The sequence below is a fragment of the Myiozetetes cayanensis genome, unplaced genomic scaffold (assembly GCF_022539395.1).
Source record: "Myiozetetes cayanensis isolate MyiCay16 unplaced genomic scaffold, myiCay2020 scf1, whole genome shotgun sequence".
NCBI classification, from domain to species: Eukaryota; Metazoa; Chordata; class Aves; order Passeriformes; family Tyrannidae; genus Myiozetetes; species Myiozetetes cayanensis.
Window position 1 is genome coordinate 125,520,045 of NW_026086604.1, and position 24,401 is coordinate 125,544,445.

A 24,401-nucleotide genomic window follows, 5' to 3' on the forward strand; every position below is an offset into this window, starting at 1 on the left:
CTTTCTTCTGATGGTACCAGCATTCAGAGAAAAGTACATGCTTGATGACTTGCTGCAGACAGTCTTATTTCAGTCTCTTCTAAGAGTGGATAATTTCATTAAGTGATTATTGCTTTACATACTCAATTAAGAAGAGAGAAAATATGGACCAACATGCTTTAAGAGCTTTATATGTAAAAAAGAAGATCTTAGAGTTAATATGACATATGACAAGCAATTAATCTAACCAGGTCATGACTAGAATTCAACCTTATGAGAGCTTTAAAAAAAATAGCTGAACTAAGCAGCAACATTTTTGATAGACACTGGATTTTGTTAAAAAAAGAGCAAACTAATCACAAACAATGTGGCCACAGTAATTTTGAAATACAAACCACTTTCTCTAAAGTAAATGTAGGGAATTTAAATTCATGCAACAAATCTAGCCCAGAACACCCTTCTTGAGAGTTTAAATATGGGACTCCCTGAACCATAATGTAAGACTTGGGTGACTGAACAGAGATGGGATCAGCAATACCTCCTTTTCCAGTGACTTGTAAAAATAATCCAAGCACCCAAGCTTTAGTAAAAACCAGGCAATAATAGCTCTGATAGAACCAATTAATTTTAATAATAATAATAATCATCTAAAAAGTAAAACCAAGATAACATTAATATATTTAATCATGCCCTGAATTACACCAGCTGGTCTGCTCTAAAATGGATATCTTAAAGGTCTATCAAATTCAGCAACACTTGTTAGTTGCACTAGAAAGTTAAAAAAAAAATTAAATTCTTTTTTCCCTACTCTGTACATTCACAACTCCCATTATCTCTCTTCCTTGATATTTTATATCTTATAGTGTTTCTGTCTTTTCAACTGACTCATATGTCTCCTGACTAGATGTCTAAGAAAATATTATTTATCTCCATTTAGAATCCTTATGTAGCAGCTTTACAGAGGATGACTTTAATGAGGAGGATATCTGTCAATTCAGACACAAAAATATTTTTTCTAATTTATTTAGATTCTTGCCCAAAATGGTGCACACCAGTATTGATATGTAGAAAACCATATAATAATTTTAAGTTTAATTCAGGAAACATGGGCTTTCTATCTGCTATGTTCTCAGCTTTCAGTAGCAAATTATGAAAAGAAAGGGCACAAGAACCGTAACACAACTAATACAATTCATAAAGAAAACTAAGTCCTAAGATGATAAGTATCACAGCAAGGTATATAATTAAGAGTGGTTATAACAACAACATATAAATTAGATAATTATGGATTAAGCAATCCCTTGGGGGATTCTCTCTTGCCCTAGAAAACGTCTAACAAGCTCCTTAGATAGAAGGCAATGGGTTTTAAGTATCTGAGGCAGAATTAGGACTACAAAGAAAAACAAAACAAAAAAAAAGAACACACACCAAGATAAAAATCTTAATTTACAATTTAAAGATGGCTCCTTTTTTTTGTAGTTTATTTTAATACACTTACTAGTACAGTTTTCACCCATTAAATCTGCTGACATCTGTTGGCTAAAGAGCGCAGGTCAGATTATCAAGAAGTGCAATATCAAATGAACGTGAGCTGCTTCTTAAGGTGACAGTGGGGAGACACAAAACACTGCAGTGATTACCAGAAATGTAATTTTTTTGTTGTTGTTGTGCCTTACATCAATGTAATAATCCCAGGTGTCCTGGACACCAGACATACAATAATCTTCATAAATCCTAATTCACAGCCATACCATCTGTCAAAAATATTTTTTATGTCTCCTAATAGGTATGCTACATAATTGTATTCACAGTAGGACAAAAATACATGGTCGTGCTAATTTGCTTTACCAGTGGAATAGCTCATTATCAAAAATAAACCCAGTACATTATTGGGGTTTCTAGCACTCTTCATATATCAAAACTAACCCTTCCATTCTGTTATTTTCTATAACCTCAAATTCCCAGTGAAAGCAGATAAAGATTGAATTATCTGAAAATCGTACTATAATAATGGAAAAATCACAAGCATAAAAAATAAAACCCTAGTATCTCTTTCTATTATGATGGTGTTGCAGTTAAAATTAGAAGCTTTGTATTTCGCAGTCACAAAGAGACTAATTTAAGTTCTCGGCCCTGCAGAGCACTAACCCTTTTGGACCCAATCCAGAAAAGCACTTAAATGTGTGTATGACTTTTAGTTCATGAGCCTGAAGCAACTTCAGTGGGATCAGACATGTTTGATTAGGCCCAGAGCACTCATTACCCTGCTGGACAACACGTCCCTCTAGGACTGACTCAGTATGGGGAGATGACCCTCCCAAACATCCATCCCTACTCGTGGAGATGGAGATGCCATGAGCTTCTGTTCCTGCTGTCTGAAGCAGAAGGTGAAATGTTTGGGCTAAAGTTGGCCTTTGTAAACACCCTTCCTCCAACAAGTTTCTAAATATCTGCAGTTCCTCTAACATGAATGCAATATTGAAAAATTTAAAATTAACGCTGGCTGCATGTATGGCAATTGTTACAAGACATTCTGTAACAAGTTCCTAGTTCCAGTAAGATGATCTTGGTGTAAATCTTTATTTGGACATTATTTTAAATTATCTGTACAAGATTATACATAAACATGTACCTTAAAATTCAGTAATTGTACAGCAAACAAATACAATAGTATCTAAGTAAATGGGAAATTCCAAAGATGATGGCAGTTACTAAGAAATACTCCAGAAAATACTTTCTTCAAAAAACCAAACTCAAACTTCATTTCCCTTTTGAATAAGGAAGTGATCCATGAACAAAGTATTATTTCATTCTTCTTTAAATCACACTTCCAACAGCACTTTCCATGTTCCACCAAGTTTATATTTAATAAGTTGTTAAATAGTTTATATTTAAAAATAAAAGTAAATTTCCAGTAATTGAAAGATGCAGTTGATGAACTAAATACACTATTGTTCAGTTCTGCACTACAAATACTTGATGCTACTTTGCAGTCTAACAAGCATCTTATAACATACTGTTCTATGTTTATCAAGTATTCATGTTTTAATGCTAACAAAGTTATTATTTAAATTGATGTTCTATGTCTCAATGATATATTGAATATGTAATACAATGTTTTTCCAGTTTCTCTAAATTGGTACAGTTCTCCCACAAATTTATTAAAATTATACTCACCACTGCAAACAGGAATATCGCTTTCCTAAAGGCCAGAATTAACCATTTAATTTCTATGATCCTTAGTTACTCTATTTAATTTGAGAACTTGAGAATTCCTTTGAGTAAATGTGAAGTCCAAAAACTATCTAGACTGGAATGAATAGCCTAGATACTACCAAGTGCTGTATCTTAATTTAACTGATGCTGTCACAAGCCAGTTCATACAAGCAGCTTTGTGACATATAAGTCTTTTAATAGGAAGGTGAAAATAAATCTATTTTCACTGTAATATCTACTATTTTACTTTGAAAACTTTGCTTCTTCCCTCTAATTGATAAAGCTCAGAATCTATACAAGTTCCTCTATTCCTAAAATTCCACAGAACTGAACAAACCACTGGTGCTGCAATAACTGGTAGTTCACTGTACCCAGCAAGAGAATCACATCAAACAAAACTATGTCTGTGCAGTAGGTAACTACAACACCTATTAATTATACTGCCCAAATTGGCAGGACTTCAGCTGCAAAACACCCTGGCTCAGATGTGCATGGATCCAAAAGTCAGACTAAAAACTTTGTGATTAATTGGAACTTATTCATACTTCCACAAAACTTACAATGAATTAAAGATTTCAGTATAGAACACAATTTTTAATTTTAAATTAAAAAAGACTACAGATCTCACATACATATTTGACCACTTCTGAAGGTGCAACATTCACTGCTCTCTTCAGTAAACATGTATCAAATATTTAATAAACCAAAGAAAAAGAAGTCCAGATTTACAGCCACCTAGTAGTGAAACAGAAAGGAAACACACAAAAAGGACAGTCTAATTATACTCACACATTTACAATACATTACTTATAATGGTAGTAGTGGAAATAAGTGACTTATATAAACGTGTGACATTTTCCATCACTACTCACCACACTAATGCTTCTGTGCAATTCATTAAAATTTTAGCTACAGTTTCATTCTTGCACAACCCAAGTATAAAAATAAGATACTCAGCAATATCATATAGCCCAGTCTTCTATTATTTCTTTTTCAAATTGATAGCAGTGGGCTTAGTATTTATTGCCATCTAATCAGCAGCAGTGCTGCTTTTATGATAGATGATAAGGAAGGCTGAGTAGTCACTCCTGCAGGACATTCATGCTTCTTAAATGAGCTGCTACAGAAGTTTCATCATGTGTAGGAAAGGAAATAGACTCCTACCTGTGGAGGTTGGTTATAAGTTGGTCTGGTCTCTGGAAATGAAGTTTTATCCTTTGACTCTCTACTTTGGTCATCAACTGTGTCACCTAGAGAAGTGAAAAACCCTAATTAAATCACTAAAATCATTCATCTTTTATACAGAATAAGAAAAACTCTTCAGTCTTCCTAAAATCAAATTACATGATTCCCTGAGAAAGGGGAAACTCTGTTGCCACATCTGTATTTTACAAATTTGAATACAAGTAAAGAGAAAAACACTGAGAAGTGGATTGCAAAACCTGGGAACAAATCTGTGTCAATTATTTAAATTATTTAACTCCTTAAACAGTCTGGCACCAACAATTCTAAATGAAAGGGTTCAAGTTACTGTAGTTTAACTTCTTCGCTGGTTTTGGCTGTCCTGTTCCATTTTCTCCAGAGGTTTAGTTAGAGTTCACCTGGCAGATGCCTTTGGGAACAGCAGCCAGATTCTGCCCATGCCCAGTTAGCCTGGAAAGCCAATGACACCCAGGTCCATCCATGTTTGCTCCACACTGTCATCAGTTCCCCAGGTCTGACCGGTCACATCCCTCAAGTACAACGCAGTATTTGGTAAAGCATTTTATGAAAACAAGCAGTAATATCTGGTCTTTGTGCCTGCTTTTCAATACTCAAGTATTATTCCTAACAGTGTATGCTGAGAATCATCATCATCTTTGTCATAGGTCTTTAGTGCCTATTAATTCCATTAATGTCTACGCTTTCCAAGACCTTTTCTGGAGTTGAAAAATGCTTCTCAGGAAACTAGTAATTCTCTGCATAATACTCCAAAGCACTTGAACTCACAGTTCTTAAAAAAAGGAAAGGGGGGGGAGGGAATCAAAGGAGATGGGGCATCAGTCATTCCTCAGTTCCACCCTCACTACTTGAAAAACCACAATTTTTAAGCACCTATAAGGCAATAAGATAAATAACAACCATGAAAAGAAATAATGTCAAACCATTAGTTTATGTTTGTAATGAAGTAGAGTCCTACAAATAAAAATTATTAGGGGCCTTGTAAACACAGTCTGCCTTGGGGAGGTGTAAAAATGGTTAACAGATATATGAAGAGGACAGTAAGCCATATTCTTGGTACATTTGCTGTGGATGAGAGTGCAAACAAGTTTAAATTGTACCAGATTTAGGCTAGACGAGTTTCTCCAGGAGTAAGGCTACTTAAGCACTTTGAACAACCTAAGGAAATGGTTTCTCTAAACAGTGTTTCATCTCCAAAGGATTTCAGAGGTAGGTTGAAGAAACATCTGTCATGAATGGTTTCAATCCTGGCAAGACAAGATGAATGACCTTTTTGTGTTCTGTTCTAGTCCTACGTTCCATGAACAATGCAGGAGGAAAGACTCCACAGGATACCCTTCCCTGAAATCAGGATTTATCACGGGAACTTATGCTGGCAGCATGGAGGCTTGTGAAGATGTAAGCAGACTGAAGTGACCTGTACAAGAAGCCACCAAGTGTGCAGGGGTAAAGCTGCACAGCCAGTCAGTAGCAAAGGGACATATTGAGTAAAGTTTGGTGTATAAATAAACATACTAAAAGAGAGTTTCAGCAGAGATTTAAGAAACAAAGGAACCAATACCATTCCCAAGAAAGCACTCAGAAGTTTTTATATGAAAAAAACCACTAAAAAAAGAATTTCTTGTGTGTTAATGCTATCCAGAATATACTTTTTCCCTGTGATTAGTTTTCCTGAAGATGAAAAGACATATTGTTTTGAAATCAGAACCAAAGGTCAAAAATGTTCAAAGGAAAGGAAGAATAGGAACAGCTCATTTGGAGAGAAATAATTTTTTTTTTACTTCAAACTTTGACATCCAATTCCCAGAGTTCATAAGCCCTTAAAAAGGCCAAAAGGTAGCGATACCTATATTGTTTCACAATTCAAATTGCCTTTAAACACGCTGAGAAAAAACACAAACAAACACAAACAGTTCCTCTTACACAATCTTGATGTAAACAGGTATATAATTACAGTTTTGCCAAACTAAGCAACTGAAATCTGGCTCTGGAAAAAGATCACAAATACATGACTTTAGCAAGAAGGGCTACCAGATATCTGCCAACACTCCTCCAAAAAGTCTTTCATCAGAGCTGAACTGCAAATATATTCATAGATAAGGCCAGAGGGACCAGTGTAATCATCTGGCCTAACCTCCCGTAAAAATATAGGCCACAAAATTTCTTGAATTAATTTTTTGAACTAGAGCACATTTAAAGCTGTATTTTAGCCAAGAGATAAAACATAAAATGATTCATTTAACAAAAAATTAGATTCTGGCTCATATATCCCTTGGTTTAAGCATTGTGCAAAGGTTTAGTCATAAAACTCCTACAGAAAATATGTCATATATCAGAAAATGTCATATACTGTTTAAATTCTATAAGAATTAGAAATGAAGGGCACTTCATTCAGTGTAATTAGGTTTAGAAATCAGAAGCATAATCTATAACATGTAGAACATTACTGGGAAAATTTATCAGGAAGAAAATAATCATCCTTATTACTGTAAAGTAATCCCTTACTTACCAATGGAAAAATATTTTAAGTTAAAAAAGAAAGCAGTAGGCATATTTATCCTACTGGTCAGATAAGCCCATATTTCAAATCTTTAGTCTTGGGAGGCTGCTTTTAAGTTATATTATGCCTTTTTCAGGCCCAAATAATCCGTGTTGCACTGAAAGGTCAGACATGCATTTGTCCTTTCACTGAGCTGGTGCTGGAATTATACCAACATTCTTCAAGTTCCATTGGTATCTTCTTTTTCCAAGAACTGCAGCCAGGTGTTCCACAGGAAAGAAACACCCAGCCCAGTCTTTATTCTGTACTATGTACATCCTCCCTTAGAATGCAGAATTTTTGGTGTCTTCAGAAATCTGCATTCAGCTGCCTATCTGGACCTCAGCAAACTCATATAGAAAGGTTCAACCACAAGTTTGGCTTCTACTCAACAAGGAAGTGGTGTTTCTATTTATACTCTTTCCTCTTCCAGCATTTTGTTAACCTCAAGCTGTGTAGTCTCTTGATCAACAGACAGCATTTAAAAGTCTAGGCCACCCTCAGTTTAATAAATTAAAACCAATTGTAAATATATTTTAGAGTCCTCTATAATGTAGATTGCCATTATTTATCCTGGTCTGTGCAAGAATCCTGTGAGACAGTGAAGCACGTACAACACAGCAAGCAGTAACTGGCTACCAAATACACGGATTTTCAAATGTCACCTTCAGCTTCAAAAGGAAGACAGCTATTTTCCATTATACTTTAGTTAGTTGCTTAACTCTTTGTTGGCTGTTATTATCTTCTTTATCCTGCATAGACATGGCAAGAACAAAGAGTATTCTGACTTCTACTTGGCAGCAAAAAGACAAAAAGTTTTAAGAGAGGATTAGTAGGATCTGAAAATAGGAGAGAATGACTCTGTGGAAGCCCCAAGGTTTTACTGCAGTTTCTTTTCCCTCTTTCTCACTCATAAATCTTCCCCTCTCGGAGATAAGGAAGAAAGTCTAGGCACACTAATTTTAAGTTACCCTGCTCCAGGATAAACTAACAGAATTTCAGGCTTTAGTCCACCAGTAATGGCAGTGCTTTCAACCTAGGGAGGTATCTCACAAGTGCTGTAATTCGCTCTGCCCTCTGAACGTCTGAGTCTCAAAGGGCTTTGATGGTACCCCTTTCCTGAGTCCTGCTCTTCTTTCAGCCTCATTTAAGTAGCCTCTAGCTCCTTCAGCTGTGATGAAATATGTTTCTGCTCAGCCTCTTCCAGCCCTTCTTTGTTGTCCAGCACATACTGTCAGGGTCTCAGAGCTTCCATTTACCAGCCTATTCCCACCCAATGAGCGAACTGGAGACTGCAGAAGGGTGATACCAGGGAGCCTTGACAGAAGAACCCAGAACACAGAATTGTGGTGGATTTATGTGATCAAGACAATAGAAGACAGGACAGAGGGAAGACCTGTAGAAATTTTTGCTAATGAGCACAGAATCACAAAATGGTTTGGGCTGGAAAAGAACTTTAAAGATCGTCTATTCCACCCATCCTGAATGGATTGTACACAATAAACTGTAAGTAATTTAACTGTTTCCACTGGTGATCAAAGACCACTCAATGATCCATCTGAATCAAATAAGGCACTGGCCAGTTGCTATCCTCTTCAATGGGCCAGATGGGACATTGATGAATAGTTAGTTCTTCTATTTTCTTAAAAGTGGGACTATCATTCTGTTTAGTATTCGTGCTATAAAACCTACATATTAATACTCATTGACTTCCATATGCACATGGCCAAGACATAATAGCCTTATAAGATATATATAGTTGGTAAAACAATGAAGTCATCCTAGTTCCACGTCACCTCATCCTGGTTTCATATGAAAGCTTTTCATATCAACAGCAGTTTCATTTCAACAAGCTAATAATATCCCCTGAAAAACCACAGTATATCAGCAAAAAGGTTCTCCACAGCTGCAGCTTCCAGGAAAACAAAAGTTTAAGAGTCTATGCAGCATAAGAGTGAATAAGAAGGAAGTCTGGGTAAGCCCATGCTAAGGCAGAGGTCTGGTAAGTATTTGGTAGCCTCATATTGAGTTTCAACAGTGTAAAGAGTCCTACAAATAAATCTTTGATTGGGAGTAGAACTTAAACAGTATCTTCTCTAATTCTCCTGACAAACCATGAGAAAAATCTATATAAAGCCTGCAGTGAAAATCTAAAACATTGATTTCTTCAAACTTGTAAAAGGCAGGGGGGAAACTCTAACAAGGTAAACATTATCATGAATGTTTCAGCATTGACAGACATGAAGTAATGAGGTTCAGTCCTTTCCCAATCAAGAGGAATAGCAAATCCAACTACAACACATGCCACTGAAGATTATGGGAGTGGCACTCCAAAGTCTGATTTTGGTATCCCATCCTTCTGCAGGCAATCTTAACGTAGAGTCTTGATTTTCCTAAACAATTCTCTCTGGGTCTTCTCAAACTGTATCCCGCTATCAAGATCACAGTGAAACCAGAAACTCCTCTAGGAAATTTTTTTCCCCAAACAAAAACTTTTAGGAAGATGGCAATAGAAAAACAATATGAGATTATTAGAGGCTCCTATAGAGTTTCCATGTCCCAGATCTACATACTTTTCAATTTGCAAAAAGTGTTTTATTTCTGTGCTTTTCTGCATTTCCAATTTCTTAAAAGTTTGACTACTTTCAAAGCTTTACTGAAGCCCAAAACAAAGACCCTTGGAGTTTAAATTCGACTCCATTCCCAACCACTTCACTGAGGCTAAATCGTTCCAACTCCTCCACCCCCATATTTATATGGCTCTCTTTTAAGAGATGCCCAACTCTTTCAGAAAGCTGATGAATCCAAAGCCAAAGTTTCATAGCAAAATTTTGGTTGGAAGGAATCCTGGAGGTCACACTAGTCCAATCTCCAGTTCAGAGCAGGGATAACTTCAAAGTGAAAGAAACTATGTTCCTCAGGTTGTCCAGCTGAATTGTGAGGCTCCAAAGATGGAGATTCCACAGCATTTCTCATCTCTCAGTTATCCCACTACTATTTGTTACTTCCATGTCCACAGTCACATTCAAAGCAAGCTGTAGAATTAATTCATCCATGAGCCAGGATCCCCCATGATAAAATGTTATTTTACTTTGGTTTTAACTTGTGAGAATTTCATGTCAAACATAAAGAAGTGCCTAGAATTAATCTCATTCTGATTTACTGGTGTGATGCATCCATGTAAATCCTGTCTCTCCATTATATGTACATGCCAGCCTTTCTCAGTAGTCCACAAAAACACTGAACCCCCTCACTGTAGCATATGTTTCCACAGATCTCACTTTTCCATCTTGCTATTTGGAAATCCCATTCTGGAGTTCATTACCATAGATGCTGCCACACCTTTCTTATCTAGCTGTGCTATCAGAATGAACATATGATGTGACTTACCAGCTACTCAATATATCCTTAGGACTGAAGCAATCAACAGTATAGATCCAAGTAAGAGCTTAAGACATGTTCAATCATTTTATAAGGATAAAAAGAGCTACACAAGAGAAATGTATGTCTTCTAATTCTTCTGACCCAACAATTGTGCTTATCTGGGTATGTGTGTCAGTGCCTCAGGGAAAACCTCAAAACTTGCTCTTCCCATGTTCAACTGATACTATTCTGCAGACAAATCCCCAGCATACCTATTGCATGTTAGCATTTATCATGAACATTGGCCCAAAAAATAAACCCCAGCAAAACTGCCTAGAAGACATAGATTAGATGCCATGGGTCAGTTTCTACATGCATTGTCATAGTTCTTGACGTTCCTAGAGAACCTTTAAATCTTCCTGTCATTCACTTCATCTGTCAGTTAAGCCACTCCTCTTCACAGCAAAACAAATCCAAGCTCAAGTGAATCACACTTTTCTGGGGAAACAAACCATTTAATCTACTTTTTGAAAGGAAAAGTTTTAGAAGCTGATTAGCTCTCTTTTTTTTTTTTTTTTAAACATAATCACTGAGTGATAGATGATTGTTGTGGTCATCTAGACCACCTCAATCACTGCACTGAATAAATACATTGTTTTAAGGTTAAAAATAAAACATAAAGTCTCTTAAATTTTTAGACTTTAGAGCAGTTTAACGTTAATTTATACAACCTCTTTCCACTTCACTCTCAAATCTACTTCCTGGGTAGTGGAAGATGTCTACACTTCCCATAATCCAAGTCAACTGTATGGACAGGCTGGCATGCAACAGGTGCAAAAGAAGCATCAGTTTGCAAGCTAGATTTTCTTCTATGATTACAGTCTCCCACTAGATCCTTTTTGCTTTTCCAAGGGAGGGGGATAAAGACAACTCGTTTGCCTTTATTTGTTCTGTTTCTCTTGCCTAACTTTCCCTTCTTTACCTTTGATGAGAACATGACACTCATGATCTTCACAATACTACCTGAGTTTTCTTATTTCGCTTCTATGGATGACAAAAAGTTTACTCTTGAAACAATAAAAGTCTTTACATCTTCAGTTCCTGGTGAATGGTAAAAGGTTTTGGGAAAACATCAGTAATAACAACAAACTTAGACAAAGGCAATAGCACAGCTCACACAGAGTAGTGCTGGCAAGAAACATCCCCTTTAACATGTTTTAGCCATATCATTTTCTTGTCACTAGTTATCCAACCTAGAAAACCTGTCTCAGATTACAGGCTAAGTTGTGGTTCAAAAAGTAAATATTTATTGTAACATTCAACTTTTCACTATGAAATTAAAATTATTTCACTATTCTTACTTAACTATGACATTAGAATTCCCTTCCTCCTGTTTTATTTGTGAAGTGGTTCTAAAGGCAACCCTGTCCAGAAAGCAAACAGCAACACCGAAGCCCATAGATGAGGACAAGGATTTTTCCTAGCACTTACAAACTTGATGTGTGGTCTGACTGTTCAGTCTTATGGTTACACTGTGTAACTTGCATGTCAGTAGGTCCAGCATGCATTAAAAGTATTTGCCAGTCAAAATCTGAGGTGCTGATAGCCTGATATTTGCATGTGAAGCTTGCTACATAAATGCAAATTATGTCAGAAAACAAACAATGCAAATTTAAGCTGGTTTCCTAAGGAATTAGATTTACATGGCCAATCTTCTCTCCTTGATAACGCAGGAAAACATTGTCCAACGTGGTTGAAACTGGCACAGAGATAGAAGACTTGGAGATATTTACAGAATATAACCATCCGCAGCTGGGTAGTAAAAAGAGACCAGGAGTAATGCCTGAGCTCATTGCTCTGTTATTCTTGGCCTGCTTGGTCAACTGGCAAATACTGCTGCGGTTGGTCACTGGGAATGAAGGCAAGGGAGGCCACTGCAATAATGCAGGGAAACGCCCAGGGCCGTTCTAGCAGAGTAGAAGGACTAGGAGATCCTCAAGGTGATCACTGAGAAAATAATCCAGGGAACACTGTGTGTTTTACTCTCTCAATAGCATTTCAGCTATGTTGAAACAAGAAATATTTCTTTTATAATGAAGAAGAAGGGAAAATCCCACTGCAAAATTTGTAAATCAGTCACTCAGTCTACCCATATTAGGGCCACTTGGATCTTTGTCCCACTGTCTGCTGTGGGAAACTGTGGGAACGCATTGTGATGAGCAGATGATCACATACAATCTCATCTCAATAACTCGACTTTAAGTCAGTAGCTGCCTACAACCTTCCTGTTAGTTATTACAAACTCGTCTATTGTCATATCTTCCAGAAACTCTGAAAGTACCAGAAAGCTGAGTTAATACTTAGTGGGAGAAGAATTAATGCATAGGACAGAAGATTCATTTAAGGTAACTTTTATGCAGCACAGTTATGTGAAATCTCCAAAGTAATAATCATTTCATACTTAGGAGTGCTACGATCCTCTCAGAGGCATGGAAACCCCCACTCATTCTGAAACAAGTTTAAGCATAATTAATTTAAAACATAAAGACCACACACACTGATACACACTTATGTCTGCGTGACTTACAGGCACAGTACACCTGATGCAGAAAGTTAAATCACAATAATCACAACATCTAAGATTCCATCAGAAGATTTACAAATACTGTGGTTCAAACAAGATTCCCTCCCTGCTTTTTTTCGGAAGTTATCTGCTAAACAGCAGCCTGGCAATACTGTGTCACCGTGACTATATCATGTCAATTCTGAGCAGAAAACCTTGGCCACTGCTGCTTCTGCATTTCTGACAAATGCACACAGAGTATTTCTGGACACAACATGTTTTGTTTTCCTGTAAAAAGAAGTATAAACTCTCCAGATTTTTTTAGTAACAAGCACAAGTTTCTAAACATACCTAAAAATTGGTACACAAAGGTTCTGAATATTTTAAAACAGGAAAACCTACATCCAAAAGGAATCTCAACAAAGTATTCAATAAAACAAAGACAGTATCTCTACTTTCATAACTCCTTGAGAAACTACTTTTGATTTACACAGTATAATTCCACTATATTATTACCATCTTCTGATCTCAGATTTACGAAAGGTATCTAAAACCAACCAACCAAGTTAAGAAGTAGGCAGTTCCCTCAAAACTGAAATATAAATCCATTTAACCTGTCCTCAGAAACAGCAAAAACCAGCACAGTAGCTGATCTTTGGATCAGACCTCTCTCATGAATAATGAGCTCCACACAGATGATTAAAGCACTAAATAATATTTATTTATTTGTTTATTTGTTTATTTATTTATTTATTTATTTAGAGCACGTAGGTCAATAATGTGGATTAACTAGGATTAAAGTGTTATTTTCCCAATTACTTTTGTGCTTTAAGCTGGTTTAGTATTTCTAGGAACTTTAAAGCCAGCTTTGTAGAAGAAACTACATCATGGAACATGGAACATCATGGTTTGCTTTTGACTTGTAGGTAAGCAACATGAAAATGTTCACTTCAATATATTATGGCTAGATTCCTTGATTTTAAAGGCAATGACGTAAGCAGTATTAAATATTCACAGATTTTTAGTATTTATGGCTTCAGTACTTTAAACCCTTTCTAACCATTTAATTGTATTTTCATGTTACACAAACATAGTAGTGGAGATCTGTTAGGGAAAAAAAAGTATCAGCATAAAAAAGCACCAGAATAATAAAAGTATTCAAAAAGTAGGGCAGAATTTATTTTGGAAGGGGGAAAAGAGATGAATAAAAAATTTCTGAATAGAGGAATTTGGTTTAAAAAGTCTAAAAAAGCCCCGCCATGTCAAAATATCCATTTACAAAGACACAAGACCAACAGATGTAAAAGTCCAGCTGACATGTTTTTGGCTGTATCTTTCAAGGTTTGCATGCACACCAAAAAGTGACATTAATGCTGCCCACAAAGCAAAGAGAAAAAATGTAGCAATTTAATACTTGAATAATTTGTTTAAAATTTGTTTTAAAAAATCTGCCAGGACTTTGTACCATATTCTTATCAGACATGGAGAAAAGGAAGAAAGGTCAGAGCAGCTGTAAATTTTATCCTCAGCCGTTCCTGATGTGAAACCCTCTGAGGGAAACGAATGCTTATGTTAAGTTATACCTACACTGTACATCAGTCCCTTCCCTAAACTCTGCAGAGAGGTGGCATTTCCCAACCGAAAATAAAGCATTTCAATTCATAAAAACAACAACAAAACACCCATGTAGGATCATGCCAGCTTGAAGAGCACAAAGGCAGGTGGGCAGTTTCTACTTGAAAAAGAGTATTTCCTGTTTCCCGAGATGGCAGCTACCCACTTCCACAGAGGCCCTGGGAAGCCACCACAGGGGATTTCAAACTCTGCAGCTAAGCTTTCAAGGTAACTCCTGACTTATGGGCACTCAAGATCCATGGTGATGCATAAGGTGCATTAACAGGGGCTACCAGATCTTCTAATAAAAACTTCCTGATGTTTAAAGATGAAGGACCATGCTTTGGTTCAGGCTTTCAAGCCTGCAAGATTCAGCCGACTTGAAGTACAAAGGTTTCTGAGTTTCCCCAAATTCAACAGGCGAGCCCCAGAAGCTAAAGTACAAATTTTTCCAGGTTCTGTGGCTCCTTACCCACTTGCTCAACACCAAGTTCCCAGGCAGGTATGCCCTGCATATGTAATTTTTCTGCAGAATGTTTTCATGCAATAACACAATTAGAATTGAATAAGTATCTGTTTCAAAACACAACACACCGAAAACAGACAAGGCCACCCTACAAAAACAAACTACGTACAGCTGGCAACTCCCTTCTGGCTACTATTTGAAGAACTGTCAGTCAACCTGTAGTGTGTGAACATTATTACCTAAGGGTGAGCTTTCACAACGCGGCTGAGTCAGGCTAACAACTTGGTACTGCCAAAAGGAGCAGTCCTGCCTCTCCTCCCAGCACCAGTGCTCCTGCTGTTTCCTTTGTGGTGGCCCTCAAATTCTCCTGAGTGCTTGTGAGCCACCTGAGCTCACCAAAGTGGCTAGAAAAATGATAAATACATACTCCCTTTCTTGCTGGGTTAGTTTGCTGCCAGTTTAGTGAGCTAAACTGGAGGTGTCGAATGAGCTGGCAGAGTTGGCACAAGGGTGATGGAAAAAAACCCTGCTTCTAGGGGTAAGAAACAAGAAGCAAGATGACCCCTTCTTCAGACAGTTAAGTGGCTCAGCTGTTCTATGGAAACACACCCTGTCACAGAAACAGTCTTGCTTTCCACTGTGAAAAAGAAAAAGGCAATATTTTGGATCTATATGTAGCCTCCACTCCAGACATTATACAAATCAATGTGGAAAGTTTTAAAGGTGTGATAGGACTCATATATCAAAAACACAAGAAGTTCTTAAACATACCAAAAAACCCCAAAGAAGTTATTATATTAGGAAATATTCATTTTTCTTATTACCGGTAGGCTGTAGAAAACTAGTTTATTATTTTTTTTTTTCTTCCTTTTATCCCTAAGCATTCAAAATTGCAACTAGTTTTCTGTGTTTTGCTTTTTCCTCATGAGAAAATTGCATTTGTTTTCATTTTGTCAGCTCCAGGGAATCAGACAAGTGAACCCGGACTACACAGTGCTAATTGCTATGTTCAAGGAGCCCTCTCTGGGTGTAAACAGTGTGATGACAGTTCTTTCAGGACTTCCAAAAAATGCTTTAGAGAATAACTATGGGCAAAGTAATTTTATGAAAAATCTGAAATCTTGCTTGGTTAATGCAAAGAATCCATCCAAGTATTTTAGTTTCTTGTAGGTACGAGAAAAGTAGGTAAGGTCATGCAATTTTTGTAAATTCTGTTTAAGGTACCCTGACCTTAAGGAACCCTGAACATGAGGAATTTTGTGAAAAGGAGACCCAAGACAGTCTTGATTGATATTCTTACCTATTTCTAGTCATATTCCTTTCCCATTTCTAGCCATACTCCTTACCACATCCATTTTGAACTCGGTACTCTGAGAAAAGTTCAGACCAACAACGTCACCCTGCTGCCTCCCCACAAAACAAGCCAATGAAGCAACCCATCCCATGCACAAAGGGCTGTGTTAGCAGATACCTATTCAACTAGCTGCAAGTTGGCAGATGAAATTCTAGGTCACAAAGACCTGTACACCTGTATCTGATAGGCAGACGCTACAATAGATTAATGGTTTTTCAGAAAACAAGAGAGAATTAAGTTTCCATTATGCAGTTACTGCTTTACCTGTACTCTGCTCAGGAACATGTCCTACATTTAGATCACACTGTGATCTGCCCACAATCATTATGCAGCCTGATGTGTAGAAAAACTAGAGGGAAAAAAAAATCCAGGGCCACGAACACAACATGACACCCCTTTCTTTGCCAAAGACACATCCTCTGTCTAGAAGACAACAACTGATTTCATATCTCCTTTAAGAAGAGGTAAGGACAACAGATTTAGTGCCTAGAGTTTGCCACACACAAGCACTGCCACAGGACAGAAAATGTACACAGCTGACAAATGCTGCAAAAATTTGTACCTGTCTTTCCTCTTCATTTTGAGCTGTTTGCTCTTGCCATTCCCCTCATCCATTCTGAGGGCAGTCTGGCTCCTTAAGGTGTCCACTCAGCTCACTAATCCAAAGAACTGCTCAGGTATCTGAGCAATTGAGCAGTAGACCAGTGCCCAAGGATGCATTTCCATTCATACCTCCCATTTCTGTCTTCCCTCTTGCCTTACCTGCTCCATCACTCAACCCCTTCAAACCAGTTCACCTTACCAGAACAGTACAACACTAACTCAGATGAAAGTTCCCAACATTGCAGAGAAATTAAATAACAGGAGAGCAGAATCTGAAGCAGAATGAAGGGACTGGTCTGTCTTCAGGGCAACGAAAAGATCAGCCCAGCTACATACAGAGAGCTAGCCTAAGACAGGGTGATTTTCTCAACAGAGCAACTATTTCTGCATGCAATACGATCAGTCATGTTTAACTGTTGCCTGAATAAAGGTGATGTTGTGCGAGACCATCAGAGCTCATCTAATCACTCACCACCACTAAGGATGAGTGTCTGTTCCCCTCACTCAAAGGCCCCGCCCTTGCTCTGACAAACAACAAACTTTCTGCTTATTAACCCATGTTTTTTTGGGAACTGAGCCAACTGACGAAGTCCAGCAAACAGCAGAGCTGGAGCAAAGTAAGATTCACCTGAAGTGGAGGAAAGTAGCACCTTTGCTTTTGGGTGGCAGTGAGCTGATAAAATCAGATTATCTTCACTTGTGAAACCACTACTGGCCAAACAACTCCTAAATGAGTAAGATCAGAAATAGGAGAAGACAGCATACAGGATTTTTTTGCCTTTGAGATATCCCACACTATTTAACTTCAAAACTTTTGTGGTTAGAAAAAATTCCTTTGCATTACTGTCCTATCCCAAAGGGATTAAGTGGGAACAAAGGCCTCAAAACCAAAGTCTCAAACTTTCTAATCAACTTGGAGGTTAGAAGACTGTGCCTGTTGTTTGTTGAAATGCAGGTGTAGTGTACAAATGCACAGAATGTTTTAGGGCTAATTTACTGGGGATGGGGAATAGCTGCCACACAGATCCCTAAGTTAGATCAGGTTCCCCACGCAGGTATTACTAACAGGCTTCCCAAAAGGTGCCCAGGAAGCACCTATGTTTAACACCTTCTCTAAGACGCGGGAAAGCATCTTTCCATCCAGTGACTAAATCAGAAGAATTGCTCCTAAATGAAAACATCTGAAGTCCAATACCCCTATAAACAACCTAATCCATGATTCCTACACCATCCTCCGTCAAGGGCGGACCAAACATAGGCAGCTGCTCTGAAAGGTTTTGATCAGAAGACAAGCTCTGTTACAATAAAAAGTTTCAGATCTGTGATGTGAGCTTGCACCTAAGATCATCCCAGCAACTGGAGAGATTTGGGAAGGAAGAAAAGGCTCTGGCACCTTTTGAAAGAAGGTGTAAGAGAAGGATTCTGAGCTCGTCTTGCTGGAATTTTTTCTAAATTATTAAAAAACATTGCAAGAAGTAACTGGACTACAAGTGTGTCCTGAAGCATGATTTCCTTCTCCCCATCTGTATTTTTAATCAATTTACAGTTCTAGTTGCAATCAAAAGTAATGAAAATACAATACATCTTAGAATTAGTGTCTCTTTATTACTATCCCAGAATCCCAAATTAAAAGCTCAGGACAGACCACAGAAACATTACCACTGTATTAATACTCAATCAAACCTTTTCAAAACTTCGTTGCAAGAGGTCTTGGATTTAGGAGAGGGGCTCTCAGTTGCACAGACATGCAAATAATTGCTTTCTGTCACCCATCTCACTTTTAATGCATGGGTGTCAGGTGAGTATATCCAAAGCTCAAATTCCCAGCAGCACACTTAAGAATGGAGTTCAGAAAACAACCTGCCCACCTTTTGATCTATCACGTGTGAGCTTAAAATAACCCAGCCCTACCACCACTCTCAGTGTTCTCAGGGGTCCAGCAGGAAAACAGGATTATTTTCTTATCTCAACCCACATGGAATGGATTTATTTACCTGTATTAACCTGAGACCAGGCTGTTCTCATCTGAGGTCTGCATTACCTACCATTCTCATAGCTTGCTTCCCACAAAACTAAGTGTCATTTGTGCTAATCGGTGCTAAGTGAACCAGAAGGGAGAAAATGGCAGGGATCCAGCTGACTCATTAATACCAGTGTAACGGATTAACCCTTTTACATTGTCTTCCTACCCCCCCCAATTAGTCAGCATCAAAGAGGTTTAAGGCTGCACACACTGGAAACATAAAATGGGACAGAGTGTTTGAAAACAAAGGAGAACATCTAGGAGCAACATCATATTCTGCCACAAGGACTGTTATCTTCATATTATTTGGGAATAGTATTTTTTTAGAAGTTAAGCTAAACTTCATTTAAAAAGCAGCAAGTGAATGAAATAGCCTGTCTGGACAAAGTGAAACATTCTGTTCTGTATAATAAATCCATAACAAAGTTGTCACATATATGAAAAATGTATAGTTCAGCAGGAAACATATAACTAGCCACTCCAAGTTCAAAATAGTTATTAGCTGTGACTATAAAATTACTACAAAATATGAAAAGTCAACCTTTTTTTTTTTAACATATGGGCAGCACTTTTTGATTTGTGATGCGAAACAAGATATTCTTGACTTAGTCAAACCACTATTTAGAAAAATCCCTTCTAAAACAAACTGTCAGTCTGAGGTTTTACTTTATACAAGATGGAGCAGTTATTTTCACAATACTTACCTGCTTGAACAAGTTTTTCTAAATGTGTAACTGCCATAGCTGCCACCAAAGATTAATGACTCCTCTCAGTGCCTCCAGTGGCCTCCTATTCCATTTGATAAAATACAAGCATCTTTATTTCTTAAAATAAGCACTTGTATGAATGTGTGATGTATGTACCTCCAAAAATAACACATCCCAGACAATTAAAAAAAGATACTTCGACCTTATTTGCAATAATGTTTTTGGAAAAGTGGGGTATTTCTCATTATGCAGTTATATACAGACTTTACCAAAACTTGGGTTATTGTACTTGGGTTATATAACTTGAAGGCTAACGCTGGTTTATGCAATGTATGCAAGAACATCGCTATACATAAAATGTTTTATTGTGCAGTAAATTCTTTGCTGTATAAAAGCTTCTCATCCTTTTAAAAATTCAGTTACAGTTTAGTGAATATTCTGCTTTTAAAACATCCATTCAGCATTTATATTTTCTTCACATAGTCTGTCTCAATTATACTACAGCTGTCTCACAGGGCAGAGCTGGCCATCTCCATCATGAGCAAACACCACAGAATCTGAAGTTCTTGATTAAAAAGCAAATGGTTTTGTGAGCCAAGCTAAAACTACCGCAGCTGCTCCATTTCACAAACCAAGCGCCATTCAGATGGGAAGAATGGCACCGACTCTGAATTGTTCTTCCTGAGAGTTTTCACAATAAAAACAAACCACACTACTTCCAAATTTTAAAAGACTTGGGGGGGGCAGGGGGGGAAAGTCTTCACTATTCTGGAAACAAGTGTTTTCTTTTTACTCTGAGCTTTTGATTTCTACATCAATGTTCCTCTATGAATAAAAACCCACAAAACTAAAGCCAACCCTTCCCCCAAGCATGCACACTCCACACGGGTTCCTGTAGATGCTTTTAATGGCCATCTACAGCAAGTTTGCAGATGTATTAAATAGGAACTGCAATGCTGAACTTTTAAAAAACCAAAACCAACTTCTAGTTAATTGATTGTTCCTGAAGCTGTTAAATATCATACTCAGTGAGAGCATGATGGAAATAATTATTATTATTAATTATATACATTAACACTGTGATAAAAAATTGTAATTTCTTTTATCAAGACAAAATATCAACCAACTCCTGATCACTTCCTCTCCAAGAATGTACATTTCTCCACAAAATATGAAATAAAACAATCTCATTGCAGAGAAGCTGCAGCAAATTAGGTTGCAATATTTGAATAAAACTCATGTTTAGTATAACTTGCAATCCACAACTTCTATATGTGTCACCTCATTTTTTAAATAACCACAACAAAATGTGTCGATAACAATGAAAACAATAAGACACCCAAAACGTAATCACAAAAATGCTGAAATAGAATTTTTTTCTATTGTACTGAAAGAGCTTTAACAAACATATCAGAACCAGAACCATTACATAAGTTTCCTACAATATCGTAGGAAACTTTCTTTGTGGTCAGGCCAGGAAACACTTTACATCTCAGTTAAATTTTATACTTTGTGAGTAGTGAATGGTAAGGGAGATTTTTGTTTTTTAGTTATTTGGCTACATTAAAGTTATTTGATGTCCTAGCCAGAAATAAATTTGATGTAGCTGAAAATACTTACCACTTTTTTATTCAAATCAAAATATTCAGGAGTTTTTCCCAAGGTGTTTAAATTAATTAATTTCCCAGTAATGAAAAAAAAAAGAAAGCTGAGTTGCATTAAGGATTTTTCTTTAAAATATTGTCTATAGCTTTCCTACCACTATTTCATTTATTTTGCCTTTATCATCCCTATTGTACTTGAGCCAGATTAGAAACATCAGTTAAGGACAGACCAGACATTACACAAGGCTTCAGGATAATACAATTTTTAGCATATAAAAAGAGTAAACCCCAAAAATTTAGTCTACTTTCTCATTCTACCTTTAGAAGCTAACAAAGGTTTGACTTCCTGTTGCAAATTAATGAGGGCTTGAGGGTTAATGAGGGTTTTAGGCTACACATATCACTGCAGCATTTTTATAATGTTTACAAGCAAATCTTACATATTCGTTGGATTTTTTTTAATGTAGTCTGAAAGTAATAATTCAGGATAACAATCTGACAACACTGAATAACTCTCGAGTATTTCTTTCAAAAATATCTCAGTCTTTTAAGAACTACTTAGTAGAATTGACTTCACAAGCCAACACACTCCGTATGAAAAGCTTAACAGATTTGTAAATTGTTTTTACAGGATTATTTTTAGTTGGTTCTGTAAACAAAAAAACACACTCTGAAAGATGAAAGTAAATATTTATCTGCAAATTATAGTTTCAGACCTCAATGGGAACATTACTTTCACTTTCAAAACCTTGTATTTCACAGTATACAACTGATTTGTTTGGGGCTTCTTGCTTGTTTGTGGTTTTTTGTTTGTGGCTTCCATCAGTTTGTTTATTTGTTTTTGTTTTGTTTTTATATAGACAAGCTCTGGCTCCCATCACAAAGTTATTGAGCTGATCCCAAGCTGTTTGGGTTTTGGGTTTGTTTTGTTTTCCTTTTTTTTTTTTTTTTATGTCTTTGAGGCAGTTAAATTCAGCACAACTCTCAAAGCAAAACTACTCATTTCATCTTATAAATTACCCTTTATTAACTGACAAACTTTTGCTTTGGTAAAATTGCATAAAAGATAGTGTAAGCATTGAAAATTCATAGTGCTAGGAGCAAAACTTAACAACTTGAATCTACATTTGATTTTTAGTCTAGTATATGCATGTATCCAAAGGAAGAATCCTGCCCTACTTCCAGTTTTCAGTTTTGTTCCTTCAGAACATGGAATTCGCAGGCTGTCTGGAAGCCACTCAAAATGGCAAGGAAAAGTCTTCAATTTGTTACGGCATCCACCAAATCCAGGTCAATGGATCTGATGCACTGGTGTTCCCCAGCTCTTTCTCTAACACAAAAATGTTTCTGGAATTCAGCTATTTGGAGAGTTATATGCACTTCTCTAAACACTAGCCTGGTTGAGAGATAGAGACTGTTCAAAATTTTCTCCAAAGTGCAGTTTCCTGCAATTTTCAGGCCAGACTAAGAATGAGAAAAGTGAACCAAACCATGTTCAACACAATGCACACAACTGCCCCTCTTTCAGTCTGATGTTCTAAGAGGAACAAGTAACATATTTAAAGCAAATGACACAAGGATGCAAGTCTCAAAAATTATTATATCTTCACAGATTTCATGAACAAGGCAGCTGTGCAGACAGAAGTTACTGTTCCGACTGAAGAAAATACAGATTTTGTAATAAATCATAAGAAAAATACTTACGAGTTGGGACTACAATAACTCCAACCCCCCTAGAAACAGCAGTGTAAGTCTTACGCTCAATAATTTTTTTGTGTGTGCATGTTTTCAGGATAACTAGCCTACAAGGAGAGGGATTGGGGGTAGGGGGTGGGGAGGAAGGAATGTGGGAATATATTGAGCCTGCATTCACTTCCCTTTCTTTAGTTTCTTCAAAAAATAATTTGTCATTGTACTAGATCTCCTAATAATGCCTACTTGAAAAAGTTCTAGGATCCTTGTCTCCTCCAAGCCCTCCAGTGTTTTTATAAAGAGGCAAAGTTACTTGCTGGCTCTTCCCCTGTTTTGAAGCCTTATTAGGCTCTGGTTGAGCCTAGACCTTGAGCAGGAAAAAGGCTCATTTGAATTCACTGGGGAGAGGGTGCAGGGGAGAAAACCATTACAAGTTTTTAATGAAAATTATATTTGATATGTATTATGTGTGCATATCAACTGTCACCATTTTCATATAGCAACTGAATATTTCTACATGGAAAATAAGCAACATTACCTAGTCTAGAGGTTTTGAATTGGAAGAAATACAGAATCAGTTTTAGGGTGCAAATTAAAGGAAGTTGTTTTACCGTAAGAGAGTACTATGCAACTTCTTTTGTAGTTTTTACTTTTGATAACAGTTTCCAATTCCCTCAGATGAAAGACTTGCTACTACAGCAATGTTAGCAAATAAGGTAATGTTCCTTAAGATCTTAAAAAAAAGCTACTAAGGAGCAGGTAAACTAAAGTCAAAAATCTAAGTGACACCTCAAAACCCTTTAGAAGCAACATTTTCAAATATCTATCCTTCATAATAGTGGTAAGGTAAACACAGACATTTAGATACATAAAATAAAACCAAATCCACATCAATATACTTTCAGAAACATCAAAATGCATTCCGCATATACAGCAGTCATTGTGAGGCATTCAGCAGGTCTGAAAGGTTGTCCTGGGTATCACAAGGCCATAAAATACCTGTTCTGAAATACCAGCTATTTAAGATTGACACGGATTTTGTGACAAAGTGCAAGGCACAACCTGCAAGGTCAAAAATAAGATCAGAATCAGAAATAAGCAGACCTTACAGTATTTCAAGAGGAAAGGAGTGCTTGGGTTAAATTCCCACTTTGATAAAAATACCCTGGTATTAATGGAATCAACTGGATACTATCATGACCTTTGTTAAGAAGTAAATCTTGATAAATGCTTTAAACAAGTTAAATCATTTACTACGAAAAGCAGTAAAATCCCAAGCATTTCCCTTCCACTTAGTATTACTATATTTTAAGGTTGAGTTCTGACTGAAATAATCGAGGATGAAAACAATTTAAATCCCATGAGCCCTTTGTTCTCAATCATCTGCACTTCCATTAATTTGAAAGTGGCAGTGCTGATACTGATATTAGAAAGAGTATAATACCACCACATTCAAA

The 24,401-nt window shown here is 36.9% G+C and overlaps 1 protein-coding gene across 6 annotated transcripts in view; it reads right to left on the bottom strand.

The window, feature by feature from the left end:
• Positions 1 to 24,401, bottom strand: part of UMAD1 (UBAP1-MVB12-associated (UMA) domain containing 1) — a 77,428-nt gene that overhangs the window by 13,850 nt on the left and 39,177 nt on the right. For all 6 annotated transcript variants that reach the window (XM_050319899.1, XM_050319926.1, XM_050319880.1 and 3 more), the window contains one exon: positions 4,360 to 4,445. In XM_050319899.1, coding sequence (XP_050175856.1) covers positions 4,360 to 4,445 — 86 coding nt within the window. The remainder of the gene's footprint in view (positions 1 to 4,359; positions 4,446 to 24,401) is intronic.